This window comes from Pongo pygmaeus, chromosome 9 (assembly GCF_028885625.2).
Source record: "Pongo pygmaeus isolate AG05252 chromosome 9, NHGRI_mPonPyg2-v2.0_pri, whole genome shotgun sequence".
In the NCBI taxonomy this organism is placed as follows: Eukaryota; Metazoa; Chordata; class Mammalia; order Primates; family Hominidae; genus Pongo; species Pongo pygmaeus.
The window spans coordinates 86,980,680-86,999,190 of NC_072382.2; the positions used below are offsets into that span (position 1 = coordinate 86,980,680).

Consider the following 18,511-nt stretch of genomic DNA (forward strand, 5'->3'; position numbering starts at 1 on the left):
CATAGATTTGCAATTTGATGAAGAAGAAAACCAGTTTCGCACTTTGACCATCAAATTCCAGTCTATACAAGAAGTTAGAGAGGCCAGGAAAAGGTTGTTAGAAATTAGGGGACAACTTTTGGAAAGAGCTTTTGGTGTGCTATCAGTCCTACTCTTTCCCCCACCGAGGAGCAGGTAAAAGGTAATTCCTCCTCCATTTCAAATCCGGGTGAAAGGTCTTCAGAGAGATTTCTCAGATGGATCAGTATGTGTCCCCTGCAGTCTGGGCATTCAGGTCTAGTTTATGACTCATCCCTGAGAAATCTAGGGAGTAAGTGGCTGAGGAGCTAACCACGCTGACAGCAGAACACAGAAGAGGTGGCTGCTGCCCTGGGCTGGGCCTGCACTCCCGAGTTTGTCAGGGCAAAGAATGGAGGAGTGTTTCTTGTCGACTTGTTATGAGAGGGAGTTGGGGAACAGTCATGTGAAATCTTGCTGGAGACAGCTGACTAGGGTGTTGGGGGCCGGTGATAGGTCCCCAACAGAAAAACAGGGATTTTGTATGTGTAGGAGGGGAGTGCAGAATTGAAAACCAGGGACCAACAGAAAAGTTGTTACCAACTTCTAAGGACAGTACTTGCCCTGGATCAAGGGAATGCAGATGAAATCCCATTTGAAATGGGGAAGCTTGTCCTCCAAAGAACCTACTAAAACACTCCCATGAGACAATGTGTCAGCCTTAAATGCCAGCTAGGTCCAGAAAGTAGACATGAGCTTGAGACAGTATCAGTCAAGTGAGAGCTTTCTTACTGTTTTCCATGTTTCCCTCTTCCCTTCAGCACTGAGAGAGGAATCATGGAAGCTCAAGGCAGAGGAAATGGCAGCAGGCCCAAGTTAGAAAAGGGGATTGGCATAACTTTGAAAGAAGTTTAAATTGTTGCAATATTCTGGACATATTAATTACTTGTCGGAGGACCTTTTCTTACCACAAAGAAACCAGAAGTCAGAGGATTTACCATATATTTTATTGAGCAGAAGTCAATAGCCTCACAGTATGAGTTTTAAAGGAAAGAGACAAAAATTAAGTTGCTTGACTCCCCAAGAGTAATTCTTGTTGGCTGTAACACAAATGAGGAAAGGGAAGACTGAAGACAGAATGATATCAGCGGTGGTCCTAGGCATGGCTCCTCCCCACATTTCTCTCCCCTGATCTGTGACTGTCCCTCTCATTGGCACCTCTGCTTTGCTCTGCATACCTGTCCCCCTTCTCTTCTACTTCCCACAGAACAGTTCTTGCAGTATTCTCCAGCCTATTTCTAAAGACATCTGGTGCCATCATCCACCTTATCAAACATGACCAACGGCCTTTGTCCCTACCACCTCATGGGTCACCAGTCAGCCCCAGCACAAACTGTTCCTTGGTCACCTGCCTTACTCAGCAGCCTCTGCTGAAACCCAGGGGGCAAGGAGGAGAAAACACTTAGAGCTGCTTCCCTGAACTTTAGCTAGAATGGGATATTGGGATACTAGTATAGAAAACAGTCACTAACATATCCAGGCCAAGGCTACTTCTCCTCAATAAAAGGAAAAGGAATCTTAGATTAAGCCCAGGAATAGAGAAGGTGAGGGGTTATTACAAGTCATTAGATAATTTACAGTCACAGAGCATTTTTATTTTTGTCCTTTACTGGGGCACAGGACAGGGATTCTTGAAAGTTCTTTGTACACTAACAGCGAATTTTTTAAAATTAGGTTTAAGACTCCTTACAAAAAAGTAACATTGTTTCTTTGAACGTTAATTTTCTTGCCTATAAAATCAGAGTCCCTAGGTGATCTCCAAGAGGACTCACATTTCCAGCATTTGCTTTTCCATGTCTTGTCTAATACTTACAAGTTCCTTTGAGTTAGATAGAATTAGGCCAGTTTAAAGATAAGAAAACAGGCCCAGAGAAGTTAATTGCCCTAACCAAAGTCACAATGTTAGTAACAAATGGAACAGGGATTTGAACCTAGGTGTGTTAGGCCCCAAATCCATCTTCTTCAAATAGTCCCCCTGAATCTGTGATTCAGTGAGTTGCGGCGACTCTAAAGAGATTACTACCTGGCCAGTGTTTCTGCTAGCTCCTGTTCAGTTTTCTGCAAAAGGGACTGAGAAGAGGTCACTGCCACAGGAGAGGGTCACCACAATGGAGCTATGTGACCCCAGAAGTCAGAGAAGAGTATATAATAAAGCTCTCAACAGGCCAGGAGGGGTAAACCAAAGCAGAGCCAGACACAGCAGGGAAGGCGGAACAGTGCAAAGCAAACTTTAGCCAGTACAGTGTGGGGTCAGCTTCTGGGAAGGGACCCCATTAGATGGGGTGTCTGAGAAGCAAGGAGTTTTCTGCACAGTCCTAATCTGCAGAGCTCCCACTTGCAGTGTTTCGAGCTTTTATGAGGAGACTTTTACACGCCCCACTTTCTTTGGCTGCATTCACCAATAAATGGTTAATTGTTACCAGAAGCATCATCTGAATCACAAAGGGTAACAATAAGATTCTCACATTCACCCTTGTCCTGGGTACTGTGTTTTTAAGAAGAAAAACAGTCCATACACTTTTATATGGAAGTTGGAAGAGAATAGAATGTGAATATTGCTTTTTCAGTATTAATAAGGCAATAGAGAAAGCTACATCTTTAGTCAGAGTGTATTTGATAATCTATTTTTAAATTATTTATAGCAAAGAATTAATACTTCATGTTATCAAGCTCCAGGTTTTATGGTTTCTTTTAGATGCTAAGAATGTAAAATCCATTATGCTCCTGATCCATTGCAACTTTTAGATTGATTATTGTGTTTTGTTGGGTAGAAGTTCAAATAAATAACCAACATTAAGCTGATGGGCTAGGGTAAATTGAAAAAAGAAATTCCATCAGAAATGAGTTTGGAAGGATTAAAATATTCATGAGATTAGTTCAAATAAGTAAGAAAAACGCAGGCTGTATAAACGGGAATATGTAGGTTGGAATAATAAAGCCTTCCACTTCTTATTCTCTAGATGTCAAATTAGACTAACTCCAAAAACCTAATGAATTCTTGCTTATGAACTACTGCCTCACTCTAGTCCATCTCTATTAGAGGCAGAAACTGCCCTCTCCTGACCACCTTTTCTGGGCACCCCACAAGTTAGGAGAACTCTCCCTTTCTCTCTCTCTCTACTCCCTCTTCCCCTTCCCACCCAAGCTGCTAGAGAAGGGGAAGAACCAATATTTGCTTTCTGGTGCTGAAGCCTCAGATCACTGCCCACCAAAGACTTGCAGTTTGCCAAATTTGATTTTCTTCAAAATATTTTTTGGCATGTATTGTGTCCCAGGGATCCAGTAATGAAAAGATATGGAAGAGAAGTTTTTACTTTCTGCTCTCAGCGTTTTCATCTAATAGGAGAAACAGTTATGCTAGTACAAAGTATAGACGAGGGCTCAATAACTCTTGCCCAGCTCTCTGGCCTGAGTTCTGGTGGTAGCCGCCTTAGCTGGGCTCCTGGTCAATCGAAAGACCAGACCTGCAGATCTCCTTCCCTACAGCATAAAATCCCTGAGGGTTCTGCTTTGGCTGACTTGGTCTGTGAAGAAAATTTTCCCTTTGAAACAATGCCCTAAGTCAGGGGTCCCGAGCCCCCAAGGTCGCAAGCCAAGATTAGTCTGTGGCCTGTTAGGAACCGGGCCACACAGCAGGAGGTGAACAGTGGACAAGCAAGTGAGTCTTCGTCTGTATTTACAGCGGCTCTCCATCACTTGCATTACCGCCTGAGCTCCGCCTCCCGTCAGATCAGCAGAAACGTTAGATTCTTTTAGGAGCGCAAACCCTATTGTGAACTGCACATGTGAGGGATCTAGGCTGCATGCTCCTTATGAGAATCTAATGTCTAATGATCTGTCACTGTCTCCCATCACCCCCAGATGGGACCATCTATAACCAAGAAAACATATCACAAGGACAGGGTTTTTTTCTGTCTCAACCAGCAATATTTGCAGTGTCTTACATACTGTTTGGCATACAGAAAGAGCTTGATAGTTACTTGTTGAAAAAAGGAATGAACAAATTGGACTCATTTGTCCAGCTTTCTTATAATGTAGAATCAGGGCTCCCACTGATTCTACATTATAGTGAGTTGTATAATTATTTCATTGTATATTACAATGTAATAATAATAGAAATAAAGTGCATATGTAATGCACTTGAATCATCCCAAAACCATCCCCCTCTCCCACCCAGTCTGGGGAAAAATTGTCTTCCACGAAAACAGTTCCTCATGCAAAAAAGGTTGGGGACTGCTATCCTAAATGGAAATAAGGTTCTATAGTACTGTTAGTACAATACTGTTGTTTAGTTGTAGAATAAGTTAAGTGAGCCTCTGGACCTGTCCAGAAATCTAGCAGCCATGATTTTCAACATCATTTGTATGGGAAAATACTTTCTGAATTTCAAACAGTTGCCCTGCCTATGTTACATAAATAAAGCACAACTAATGGGAACATATAACACAGAACTAATAAAACACAACTAACTTTGATTATTCTCAGATTAACTCGTTTGGAGTCGTACAGTTTCCTCATTTTTCACATTGCTGACTACCTGACTCAGTCCCTGAATGTTACCTCCTCAAAAAAAGGAGGAGGTAATCTGATCACCCGATCTAAAATTGAGAATTTTAGTTTTTCTTCCTCATACACATCACCACCTGAAATATTATTTATTTACCTGCTTACTTATTTATGATCTGGCTTCCCCATTAGAATGCACATATCACAAGGACAGGGTTTTTTTCTGTCTTAACCAGCAATATTTGCAGTGTCTTACATATTGTTTGGCATACAGAAAGAGCTTGATAGTTACTTGTTGAAAAAAGGAATGAACAAATTGGACTCATTTGGCCAGCTTTCTTATTCTCCACTCTTTAAAGCAGCCTTTCTGTCACAGTGTCTCACAGTCCTTAAGAAGGGATATTGATTTCATGATCTCTAAGCATCTTTCAAGGCCTAAAATTTTATGATTCTTTGCTCTCTCAATAATGACATTTGTGAGCATATGAAAATCTCGAGAGGACAGAGAATCCTGTGCTTCATTTCTGTCTGTATTTCTCACCTGAGCCTAACTTATAACCAGGTCTATCAACTTTCTCAGCCCCCTTAATCCCTCCCTACTCTCCTCTCCTCGTTCTGTCTTTCCTCCCCCAGGAAACACATGCCAAGAATAGTGGAAATCTAGTTAGATGAAGTCAGACAGAATGCTACCGAAACAGATAATAAAGTCTTCATACTTCTGTTGTGGAGTAGTAAGTTGCGGGATATGAAGAGTAGACTGCCACACAAATGCTAAACTGTTTGAAATTCTGCCTTTGGAGAGACAGTCCTTTGAAAATACAAATGTTCTTGTGTAAGAGATCTTAAACTAATTCACATTAAGGTATTAGTAAATTATTAGATCATATCTTCTAATTGGAGGAACTAGATTCTTCAGTACCCTGAAAATTCAGAAAAAAAATCTTTAGAAAGGAGAACTGAGGATGATGGAAAATAAAATTTACTAACATCATAGTTTTACCTAGAATCAGGTTTGATAAGACTTTTAATTTTCTGTTTATTTATTTTTTTTAAAGAACACTATAAAATCACTCTGGAAGATGCCAGAAAGAAAATAATCAAAGAAACTTTGTTGCAACTGGACCAAAAGAAGGAATGGGCCACACAGGTATAATTCAATTTTCTTAAAAACAGAACAAAACAAACATTTTCCCCCTATTTTTTCTTTGGGTATATTATAGTGGTTAAGAACTTTGGATAGATTCTCAGATTTGGGATGCTCAACCTGTAATAATGGCTATAACATAATATTAAAATAAAAGTTTTGAACGATTTATAAAATGAAATATAATTTGTCTAAAAAATACTTTATTTTATATCCAAACCTAAGAACGTGGATTCTGAAGTTAGACAGTTTGAGTTTAAATCACAGTTCTACACTTACTGGCTGTATAATGAATTTGTTACTTAGCTTTTCTGGGCCTGTTTCCTAACCTATAAAATGGAGAATAATACTAGTATTTACCTTAAAGAAATAGTGTGAGGATTAAATGAGATGATTTAAGTACTATAATCTCTCACAAGAAGCAAGAGCTCAGTGAATTTTTTCTTTTTTTGAGGCAGGATCTTGCTCTGTTGCCCAGGCTGGAGGGCAGTGGCACAATCACAGCTCACTGCAGTCTTCACCTCTTGGGCTCAAGCAATCCTCTCACGTCAGCCTCCTGAGTAGCTGGGACTACAGGCATGTGCCACCACTCTTGGCTAATCAGTGAATTATTAATCAGTTATTTTTTTAAGTATAAGAAATATAGGTTGAGTATCCCTTATCTGACACATGTTTCAGATTTTGGATTTGTTCAGATTCTGGAATATTTGTATTATACTAGTTGAGCATCTCAAATCCCCAAATCCAAAATCCAAAGAAGTCCGGGCTGGGTGCAATGGCACACTCCTGCAACCCCAGCACTTTGAGAGGCCAAGGCGGGTGGACTGCTTGAACTCAGGAGTTTGAGATCAAGCTCGGGCAACAGGGCAAAACCCTGTTTCAGCTAGTCCCAGCTCAGTAGTGCCAGCTACTTGGGGCACTGAGGCGGGAAGATTGCTTGAGCCCAGGAGGTCGAGGCTGTAGTGAGCCATATTTGCACATGGGCAACAAAGTGAGACCTTGTCTCAAAAAAAAGAAAAACTGAAATTCTCCACAATCTGAAATTTTTTGAGAGCCAACATGATGCTTAAAGGAAATGTTCTTTGGAGCATTTTAGATTTCAGATTCTCACATTTTGGATGCTCAACCTGTAATAACAGTTGTAACAAAATATTAAAATAAAAGTTTTGAATGAATTATAAAATGAAATATAATTTGTCTAAAAAGTACTTTCTTATATACCCAAACCTAAAAGAGTATATTCTACACTGCTGGCACTTTAAAAATTTGTGATATAAAATATTTTTAAGGCATAATTTTCAATCTTATATGTTCTCTAATTCCTTTGTTTTTACACAAAATATCTGATTTTTTTTTTTTTTTTTTTTTTTTTTTTTTTACAGTCTTGACCTCTCTTCAAACTATCTGCAAAATCAGTGAGGTCCCCACTAAGACTGTCTGTTCATCTGGGACATTTTTTTCTCAGAATCATAAACATCTGGTCTTTTTTCAAAAAGGTTCCTTACTGAATTTCAGTTGCTGTTATTTGTTGCATCCATGTTGGTTCAGTTGTTCTTTTAGTCTTACTCTCTTATTGCATTATTTTTACTAATTTACACAAATACAGAAGGTTTTGGAAAACTGATCAGCAATTTGTTTGCTCATGCAATTCAGCCACTTTGTAAGTGAATCTGACTCACTCACATGGTGAAATCAACCATTAAGTAATCTGACCATAGTTAGACGATTCAAAGTAGATATATAGGCCAAATAAGCCTATAATTTCAAGCATATATCGCGAGGACTATTCTAAATATTCTTTCAAGCATTACACATTTAAGTCCCTCAGCAATCCAGTAAGCTGTAGAGACTTGCTAATGAGGAGACTGGAGCACAGAGAAGTTTTATGACTTGCCTAGAACAAGTGGGAGAATCGATATTCATTTCAGGAGGGCTCCTTCAGATCACTGCTCCTAATCACTAAACTATACATTTTCTTTTCTCCACATAATGTCGAACACTCACATGCTTGAATGAACTTTCCTCATTTTAGCTGGCTATTTTATCATACAGTTCAACATCCTATAAACCCAGTGCTGTGCAACCTTAGATGCACATTAGAGTCACCTGAGAAATTTTTTTAACCCAGGTGATGCCTGTATCTCACCCATAGAGAAGGCTGATATATTGCCCTGGGATGTTGTGTGGGCTTCTGGATTTTTCAAAGCTTCTAGGAGATTCAAATGTGTAACTAAGGTTGAAATCACTGATCCACTGTTGGTGAATCCAGCCATTAGCCAATTAACTTCAGTTAGGAGCAACTTCTTGCTTTTGTCCAAATGAAATTCTATGTTGGAGGAAACTAGAATTATTAGTTGTAGCTGGAGTATAAAAATTCCCGGCTCCTAAGGAATATAGGTCCACTTGTAATGTAATAAGCATGACTTACAGAAAAATTTTTACGGCAAATCTTTCAACTCTTAAAGACTTTAATAGGGCTGGGCGCAGTGGCTCACACCTGTAATCTCAGCATTTGGGGAGGCCAAGGCGGGTGGATCACTTGAGGTCAGGAGTTCGAGACCAGCCTGGCCAACATGGTGAAACCCCATCTCTACTAAAAATACAAAACTTGGCCAGGCACAGCGGTGGGCGCCTGTAATCCCAGCTACTCAGGAGGCTGAGACAGAAGAATCTATTGAACCCAGGAGCAGAGGTTGCAGTGAGCCAAGATCACACCATCACACTCCAGCCTGGGTGACAGAGCAAGACTCCGTCTCAAAAAAAAAAAAGACTTTAACAGATAAATTTACCCTTAATACACTTTTAAATCATTTCTGTCCCTGTTTGTGATCTAGATTATTTTCCTTAATTTTTCTTCTTTTGATCGTGCCCTTCAGTTACTAAATATTGAATTTGTACCATAGTATCCATATAAAAGCATCTCGCAGAGAAATACAGTTGGTTATTCACTATAAAATTCTTTTCAATATCTATGTAATTGAAAATAAATTTATATTTTATGAACCTACTTACAAAGTAAGACTTTTTTGTCTTCTTTGTCTAAAATGCCTTTCTTCAGGAGACTAGCTACAGCCTACCCTGAAACTACTTGCTGTTAGATTTACAAATAAGTATGTTGTTATTACTGACATGCAAAATCTTTTCAAATTAAAAAGATAGTAATCTGTTCATGTTTTTGCTATATGTTGGATTATGTCCGTGACTATAAACTTAAAGAATGTTTGATCACTGCAGTTTAACCATCTGAATTGTGAAACATGATTTCACCATAGCAGTCAGATTCGGTCACAATGGAGGTGAATTGAATGGTCAGTTACACATTGTCCAGTGCTCCAAATCACCTGTAATAGACAGTGTAAATCAGCAAAAGCAATACAATAGGATAGTAAAGAATGAACAACCAAACCAAAAGTTCTTAAGTATGTTCCTAAAGTAATTGCAGACACAATCTAAAATGAATGATCAGGATAACTGCACATCACTGTTGCTAAAATTGTGAATCAGCATGTGGCAACTCTTCCTTAATCCAGAAACTTTCTTTTAGAATGCTGTAAAGCTCATTGACAAGGGCAGTTATCTAGAGATCTGGGAGAATGACTGGCTCAAAAAAGAGGTAAGTGGAATTTATCAAAACAAACAATTTTTTCGTTCTCATTTTTTTAACTGGAAATGACTTTTAATTATGAACTGAAGTCATGGGAAAAGCATGGTACCATGACTGACTGAGATAAAATAAAATTCAAGTGGAGTCCTCATCTCATTACAAGCTGTTACTCAACAAATATCATAAATAATCTCAATAATAATCAGAAAAAAATGTTGGGGTTTATAATTCACACAGTAAACTCAAATGCAGTTTCTTTATGTCCTAAAACTTGATTTGGTCTTCCTCACGAACCTACTTCCTCCTGGGTGATGGGGCAAGTCTAAAGGACCATTCTAAGCTGATTCTCTGCTGGGTTAAATTGCCTCTTTTGAATGACATGTTCTCCTTTGGTCTGTACCACTGAAATTTGAACCAGATAATTCTTTGTTATGAGGTACTGTACTGTTTTCTCTAGATTGTACATGCTGGTCCTCTGCTCTTACTTCCATATCTCCTTACCCTCATCTGTCTAGAAAACTCCAACTCACCCTCAGGCTTGGACTTTGATTATCAATTTCCTTGTGAATCATTTTGTAATCTCTCCAGGAAATCTTGGGAGCTCCTTCCCCAGTGTTTTCTTGTTTTATTGTAACTCTTGCTAAAAGATGTTGAAATTGTCTATTTATGCGTCTGTCTCATTAATACACAGAGCAGGCTATATCTTTTCAACTATATGTCCATGGCACCTGATAAATAATCTGTGCTCATTAGTTATTGAATGACTGAATGTCAATGAATATAGATATATTCATTGAAGGGATTAATCAAATAAATAGCTTAGATCATAGGTTAAAACCTTTGTGAATTGTTTATTGTAGTTCAAGATGGTAGGCTGCATCCTACCCCTCCTGAGGGCTCACTGAAATAAAATTATAAAAATTATAAAAATACAAAAAGAACTCATCCACAAAGAGAACAAGAGGAGTTAACTAGCAGGTGAGATTTCAGAAATCTTCTGAAAGACAAAAAGTAGATGTGAGAGTATGTTGTTGGATGAAATGAGAAGCTATTACTTGGGCCAGATGTTACAAGAGAACTACAGAAGATGTGCAAAACTCAATGTTTTTGGAAACCTGGGAGATTCTCTGCTCAGAGTCTGTGTGTGCTATAGATGGTGGGAATGGGAACTGGAGCAGAAAACAAGAGGGTTACTTGATGATCTGAATAGGGAGCATCTGTATCAGTAAGCATCCACCATCACCCTCTACAATTTCCCTCACATACCAGCAAAGTGTTTACTTTTGAACTAAGAACCTGACGACTGTCCTCTGAGAACACTAAACAAATTATCAGATAAAGGCAAAGGTTTCTAGTGTAGACATTAGATGTTTCTGTGCCCCCACAGAAAATCCTTCCTATGTTGGCATTTAGGAAGCCACAACCTAATATCCCACTCTTGCCTTCTCATCCTTTGGGATTTGCCAGTTCACACCACCTGCCATACCACATACAGTCTCCAGTCCACATTCCCGTTCAGAGGAAAAATTTGGTATGAAAACAGACCTATTTACACAGTGGTGGGGAAAATCCATGCCACTCCCCGGACTTTTCTTAAATATAAATAGACATCCAAGGACCACCAGGCATTTGAGTACATTTGGCACAACAGAAGAGAAAGACCAAGTGAATTAACGAAAAAATAAAAAGTAAACAATAACAACAAAAACAGCTTGTGGAAGAAATAGAAAATTTTAGGGAACTGTGAAGGTCTTTTGTTAGTATAATCAAAATAATCTGGCCAGGCATAGTGGCTCACACCTCTAATCCCAGCACTTTGGGAGGCTGAGGAGGGCGGATCGCTTGAGGCCAGGAGTTCAAGACCAGCCTGGCCAACATGGCAAAACCCCATCTCTACTAAAAATACAAAAGTTAGCTGGTCAAGGTGGCTCACGCCTGTAGTCCCAGCTACTTGGGAGGCTAAAGTACGAGAATCGCTTGAGCCCGGGAGGCAGAGGTTGCAATGAGCCAACTTCCCTTCAATGCATTCCAGCCTAGGCGACAGAGCGAGACCCTGTCTAAAAAAAAAAAAAAAATTCTGGCCAGACACATTGGCTCACACCTATTATCCCAGCACTTTGGGCGACCAATGCAGGCAGATCACTTGAGTGCAGGAGTTTGAGACCGGCCTAGGCAACATGGTGAAACTCCATCTCAATATATATATACTTTTTAAATCTGAGAAGGCATTTTATTTATAAAACAAGATGCTTTAAGAACAAAAATCAAATATAAGACAGGAAATAGACCAGGCATGGTGGCCCATGCCTGTAATTCCAGCACTTTGGCAAGTCAATGCAAGAGGATTGCTTTAGCCCAGGAGTTTCAGACCAGCCTGGGTAACATAGTGAAACCCCATCTATACAAAAAACAGAAAAGTTAACCAGGCATGGTGGTGAGCACCCGTAGTCCCAAATACCCGGGAGGCTGAGGTGGGAGAACTGCTTGAGCTCAGCAGGTCAAGGCTGCAGTCAGCTGTGATTGAGCCACTGCACTCCAGCCTGGGCAACAGATTGAGACTCTGTCTCAAAAATAAAATAAAATAAAATAGGGAACAGAGAACAACTCTCAAAACAGGGAGGACCACAATACAAAAAAAAAAAAAAAAAAAGGAAGAAGAAAAATAAGAGACATAGAGTACTAATGTAAGATGTACAATATCCAACTAATACAAATACACAGTAATTTCAGAAAGAAAGAATAAGAACCAGAGCAGTGGCTCACTCCTGTAATCCCAACACTTTGGAAAGCTGAGGTGGGAGGATTGCTAGAGCCCAGGCATTCAAGACCGGACTAGGCAACATAGCAAGATCCTGGCTCTACAAAAAAATAAAAAAAAATTAGCCAGGCATGGTGGTGCAGGCCTGTTGTCTCAGCTACTCAGAAGGCTGAAGTGGGAGAACACTTGAGCCCAGGAGGTCAAGGCTGCAGTGAGCTATGATCGCACCATTGCACTCCTGCCTGGGTGACAGACTGTCTCAAAGAAAGAAAAAAAGGGCAAATTGAGGGAAGGAAATCATCAATGAAATAATAGAAGAAAATTTCAGGGTTCTGAAAAGGACATGAATTTTCAGAACACCAAGAACAAAAGGAAAATCCTAAAAGATTCTGGCAGAAGCAGGTGGGGGTGGGGGTGAAGTTAAATCAAAGGAATAAGACCCAAACTGACACTTGATTTTTCAATAGCAAAGTTCAGATGAAAAATTATTTTTAACTTGGAGTTCTATAGTCAGCTAAACTAGATTAAGGACAAATAAAGCTGTTTTCAGAAATGCAAGGGCTCAGAATATTTCTCATGCTTTCTCAAGAATTTACTTAACCATGTATGTCAGCAAAACAAGAAAGTAAACTGATGAAGAGAAAAACAGGAAACAGTATACTTCCCAGTATACCAGGGAAGAAGTGTCTGAGGATGATAATTGTGTTGCAGGCCTAAAAAGCATCCCGTCGAAGTTGAAACTGATCTCAATTCCAGGCTCTAAACCCACATATTCAACAACCAGCTGTGCAACCGGTGCAGACATCTCAAACTCCTAAATTGACTGCATCTTCCCTTTTTCCGAAAACTGCCTCCTCTTCTACTCCATCTGTCCCACTTAAGGATCCCACCATTATCCAGTCACCCAAGCCAGAAACTTGGGAGTTAAGTCATCCCTGTGTATACTCAGGGGATTTGTTCTAGGACCCCCCCACCCTCCCCACCCTGCCACTTATACCAAAATCCAAGCACACTCAAATCTGGCAGTCAGCCCTGCAGAGCCCATGTTTATAGCATGGGTTATAGTATATAGCATGGGTTATAGCATGTTTATAGTATATACCTCTGTATATGCGGGTTTTGCATCCCAGGAATACTGCATTTTTTATGTTTTTGATTGAAAAAAATTCTGCATGTTGGCCAGGTACGGTGGCTCATGCCTGTAATCCCAACACTTTGGGAGGCTGAGGCCTGTGGATCGCTTGAGGTCAGGAATTAGAGACTAGCCTGGCCAACATGGTGAAACCCGCATCTCTACTAAAAATACAAAAATTAGCTAGACGTGGTTGTGGGCGCCTATAATCCCAGCTACATAGGAGGCTGAGGCAGGAGAATCGCTTGAACCCAGGAGGCAGAAGTTGCAGTGAGCTGAGATTGCACCACTGCACTCCAGCCTGGGTGGCAGAGCAATCTAAAACAAACAAACAAACAAAAAATCTGCATGTGTTATTCAAGCACCAACTATTTTATTTTTATTTTATTTATGTATTTATTTACTTTTGAGACAGAGTCTCACTCTGTCACTCAGGCTGGAATGCAGTGGCATGATCTCGGCCCACTGCAAACTCTGCCTCCCAGGTTCAAGCAATTCTTGTGCCTCAGCCTCCCAAGAAGCTGGGATTACAGGCACATGCCACCATGTTCCATCTAATTTTTTTTTGTAATTTTAGTACAGATGGGGTTTCACCACGTTGACCAAGCTGGTCTCGAATTCCTGACCTCAAGTGATCCACCCGCCTCGGCCTCCAAAAGTGCTAGTATTACAGGTGTGAGCCACCACCCCCAGCCAAAGAGCCAACTATTTTAGAAATGTTCTTTTCACTTTCCATATTCAGAAGGCCTCCAAGTCCCATCAGTTCTACTTTGACCACTTCTCCTTCTCTGCCATGGTCCTAGTTCAGGCCTTATTATCTCTCACCCAGACCTTTCAATTGTGTCTTACCTGATTTTCTTCCCAGACTAGACTGGAATCTTTCCCTTTCTCCTTCACACTGCCTCAGAGTCACCTTTCTAAAATACAAACCTACCTGTAGTCCCTGCTACTTGGGAGGTTGAGGCAGGAGGATCGCTTGAGGGCAGGAGGATCGCTTGAGCCCAGGAGGCGGAGGTTGTAGTGAGCCAAGATTGTTCCATTGCACTCCAGCCTGGGCAACACAGCGAGACTCTGTCTCAAAAAATTAAATTTAAAAATTAAATAAAATAAAAAATTAAATAACGAAATAAAAAAATTAAATAAATGAAACATAAACCTGGTCTTGTCAATCTTCTGCATGAAACCTTTCAATTAATGACTCTCCAGTCAGTTCAGAGGTGCCAGGGAGCATGAAAGGGGTTTTGTTCTTGACTGCTTTTTTAAAAAAATAAATTTTTAAAATCAGTTTTAAATTTACAAAATTATTGCAAGGATACTAAGAGAGTTCTCATGTACGCCACAACAGTTTCCTCTATTACTGACATCTTACATTGTATGGTACATCTATCATAATAAATGGAGAAGTAGGTCTGGCCCACATTGTGTGCCATTCAGAGAAGTTTGAACTCTAGCAGGTAATAGATAGTCATGGAATTCTATTTCTTAGTAGCCTGTTTCTGGTTTATGAGGACAGCAGTACCTTAAGCTTATCTAGCCCAATCTACCCTTCTACTTGAAATTCCCTTTAGATACAAAGTAGCCACCCAACCTGTGATTCAATGCCATCTATGAAACAAAGCTCACTGCCTTTTGAGAGAATGCACTTCAGCTACATGCAGTTCTTGTTAATGAGTTGTTTTTATGTGATTCTCAAATGTACATCTTCAGCACAAACTGATGTGTGTCCTCATCTCTGGAACTACATTTTTTTTCCCTGCCAAATACTTTCACGTGGATGTCCCAAAGGCATTTCAAACTCAATGTACCTAAAGCAGGACTCATTAAGTTTCTCCTCAAAAATTTTCTCCTCCATTTCCTTTTTCACCATCTGCCCAGACACTCAAGATAAGAATGTCACCGTCAGCTTCTACTCTTTCCTTTTTCTTGCTCCCTATTTGACTGAGTATAGTGAGTCTAGGAAACAAGGAATTTAAACATTCATATGATTTCTATGATAATTGACAATTATCTTTAAATTGTCATTATTAAGTCATGGTGAATAGGAGTTCATACTATCTCCCCAAACTAACTAGGATGAATTCACAATTTTTAAAAAGGTATTAACAATTTTTAAGGCTGGGCATGTTGTTGGCTCATGCCTGTAATCCCAGCACTTTGGGAGGCTGAGGCAGGCAAATCACCTTAGGTCAAGAATTCAAGACCAGCCTGGCCAACATGGTAAAACCTCATCTCTACTAAAAATACAAAAATTAGCTGGGCGTGGGCCAGGCACAGTGGCTCACACCTGTAATCCCAGCACTTTGGGAGGCTGAGGTGGGAGGATCACCTGAAGTCAAGAGTTCGAGACCAGCCTTACCAACATGGAGAAACCCCGTCTCTACTAAAAATACAAAATTAGCTGGGCGTGATGGTGCATGCCTGTAATCCCAGCTACTCGGGAGGCTGAGGCAAGAGAATTGCTTGAACCCAGGAGGCAAAGGTTGCAGTGAGCCGAGATTGTGCCATTGCACTCCAGCCTGGGCAACAAGAGTGAAACTCCGCCTCAAAAAAAAAAAAAAAAATTAGCCAGGCGTGGCGGCGTGTGTCTGTAATCCCAGCTACATGGGAGGCTGAGGCAGGAGAACTGCTTGAACTCGGGAGGTGGAGGTTGCAGTGAGCAGAGATTGTGCCACTTTACTCCAGCCTGGGCAACAAGAGCCAGACTCAGTCTCAAAAAAATTGAAAAAAAAAGGTATTAACAATTTTAAAACCTCAAGGTGAGCTCAACAGTTAAAGAATATTAGGGAGGGCCAGGTGCAGTGGCTCATGCCTGTAATCCCAGCACTTTGGGAGGCCGAGGCAGGTGGATCACGAGGTCAGAAGGTCGAGACCATCCTGGCTAACACGGTGAAACCCCGTCTCTACTAAAAATACAAAAAATTAGCCGGGCGTGGTGGCGGGCGCCTGTAGTCCCAGGTACTCAGTAGGCTGAGGCAGGAGAATGTCATGAACCCGGGAGGCGGAGCTTGCAGTGAGCCAAGATCCCGCCATTGCACTCCAGCCTGGGCGACAAGAGCGTGACTCCGTCTCAAAAAAAAAAAAAAAAAAAAAAGAGTATTAGGGAGGAACTTACTTCTTATACATTTATTAAATACAAAGTATGATCCTAATCAAATAACTTAACAATTCTCTTTTTTTTTTTTTTTTTGAGACGGAGCCTCACTCTGTTGCCCAAGGTTGAGTGCAATGGCACAACCTCGGTTCACCGAAACCTCCACCTCCCAGGTTCAAGCAATTCTCCTGCCTCAGCCTCCCAAGTAGCTGGGATTACAGGTGCCCACCACCACACGCGGCTAATTTTTCTATTTTTTAGTAGAGGTGAGGTTTCATCATGTTGGTCAGGCTAGTCTCAAAGTCCCGACCTCAGGTGATCCACCAGCCTCAGCCTCCCCAAATGGTGGGATTACAGAAGTGAGCCACCTTGCCCGGCCTCAATTCACTTAATCTCATGAGATGTCATAAATCTTAGGTTTAGGGAAAATTACTACAAAAAATTTGAATTTGACTAATAAGAAGGGCTGTTTTCATGACTTGACTCTTCCTACTAAAGCCAGAAATTATGTTTCTGCTTCTCACAGTTCAATGGAAATAAATGACAGAAAAAAAAAAGTCTAAGTTTAATGGCATCGGGAACAAAAAGAGCTTTGTAATAAAGAACAAATCACCTGGGCATGGTGGCTCCCACCTGTACTACCAGCACTTCAGGAGCCAAAGGCAGGAGGATTGCTTGAGCCTAGGAGTTTGAGACAAACCTGGGCAATATAGTGAGACCACATCTCTACAAAAAAAATTTTTTCTTAAAGTAGCCAGGCATGGTGGCACACATCTGTGGTCCCAGCTACTTATGAGGCTGAGATGGGAGGATCACTTGAGCCTGGAAGGTTGAGGCTGTAGTGAGCCATGTTCAGGCCACTATACTCCAGCCTGGGTGACAGAATGAGATACTGTCTCGAAAAATAAAATTAAATTAAATTAAATTAAATTAAATTAAATTAATAACAAATCATTTTATGGAAATGTAATAGATTTAATTTCTCTTTGTTTTAATAAATATTCATTTTTAACATTATTAAATTTACTTGCAAAAGTAATTAAAACTACTTCTGGTACCATCACAAGAACTGAAAATTGCCTGGAAATAGAACAATAAATGTTAATTAATTTCTTTGGTGAAAGTTTAGAATGAGAAACAAAGGATATTTAATATTGGAACTAATGAAAATATTTCTCCATTTATCTCTCAGCAATAACCAAAAATTTAGATCACTGGGAAGGCTACAGAGCTGTTTTGTTACATGATTATCTTTTTTTGTTGTTGTTTTAATTTATAATTATTTTCTTTTTTTCATGTATTAGTTGTTATAAGTAACACTGCATGATTTCAATTATCTGGTTTTATTTAGCATGCTTATTAGAAAATGAAGGAAACTGGAATTTCCAAATGATTGAGATTAACAAATGGAAAGCTGGAGAAACTAGACAAAGGGAATCAAGGAAATTACCATCAGGATTTCAAGTATGAGGACATAAGGCTAACTTGGATCTTTCAGGAGAAAATTTCAAGAACATGTATTTTAATCAGGATCCTAGGTCCCCAACTTAACGTTTTAACTAAATTATCTCTCCCAGTTTCTATGTATATTTCTTGGGCATTTTGCTGGGGGGCAGCTGAGGTAGGGAGGGAAATGTGGTCTTCCACTTCTTCCTCCTTTTTACTTTCTGACCCCAGAAATCCAAAGGTGTTTGTAGGGTTATGAAAAAGAAGTAGTTTTTATTCCGTAACATTTCAAAAGGCCGAGGGAGATAGCTATTGAGGAGCACATTACTATTCTAAAGGGATATGTGATGTCATAGGAGAGCCTTAGCCTCTAAGGGTAGATGCAACATCTCAAAAGGGCCCCCATTCCCAGCTTTCGAAAGAGACCAAGAAATATGTGTGCTACCTCCCAAGCATGCCAGGCCCTTAGGTCAAACATCTCCCAAATGTTGCATTAATTCCTTCTGTTTACAGTGTCTAACTATAATTTTTTTTCCTCATCCTTTGACATTTGAAAATCATAAATTTTCCTTAAGGCATTCAAGCTTGTAATCAACATAATTATCTCTCAACATATGAGATCCTAAAACACCAAACCCTAGCTTTGTAATTTAGTAATCTGCACTTAAACGGTTTTACTAAATTGTTTGAGGCAGATAAATAATATATGCCTTTCTTTCTAACTTCAAGCCACCAGCAATATTTGAGCCTTTTCCATGGGACTGGTATTGCTT

At 40.0% G+C, this 18,511-nt stretch overlaps 1 protein-coding gene across 25 annotated transcripts in view; it reads left to right on the forward strand.

Annotated features, from left to right (window-relative positions):
- Positions 1-18,511, forward strand: part of CCDC83 (coiled-coil domain containing 83) — a 123,456-nt gene that overhangs the window by 43,522 nt on the left and 61,423 nt on the right. For all 25 annotated transcript variants that reach the window (XM_054438005.2, XM_054437998.2, XM_054437985.2 and 22 more), the window contains 2 exons: positions 5,619-5,710; positions 9,252-9,320. In XM_054438005.2, the coding sequence (XP_054293980.1) occupies positions 5,619-5,710; positions 9,252-9,320 (161 nt within the window). The remainder of the gene's footprint in view (positions 1-5,618; positions 5,711-9,251; positions 9,321-18,511) is intronic.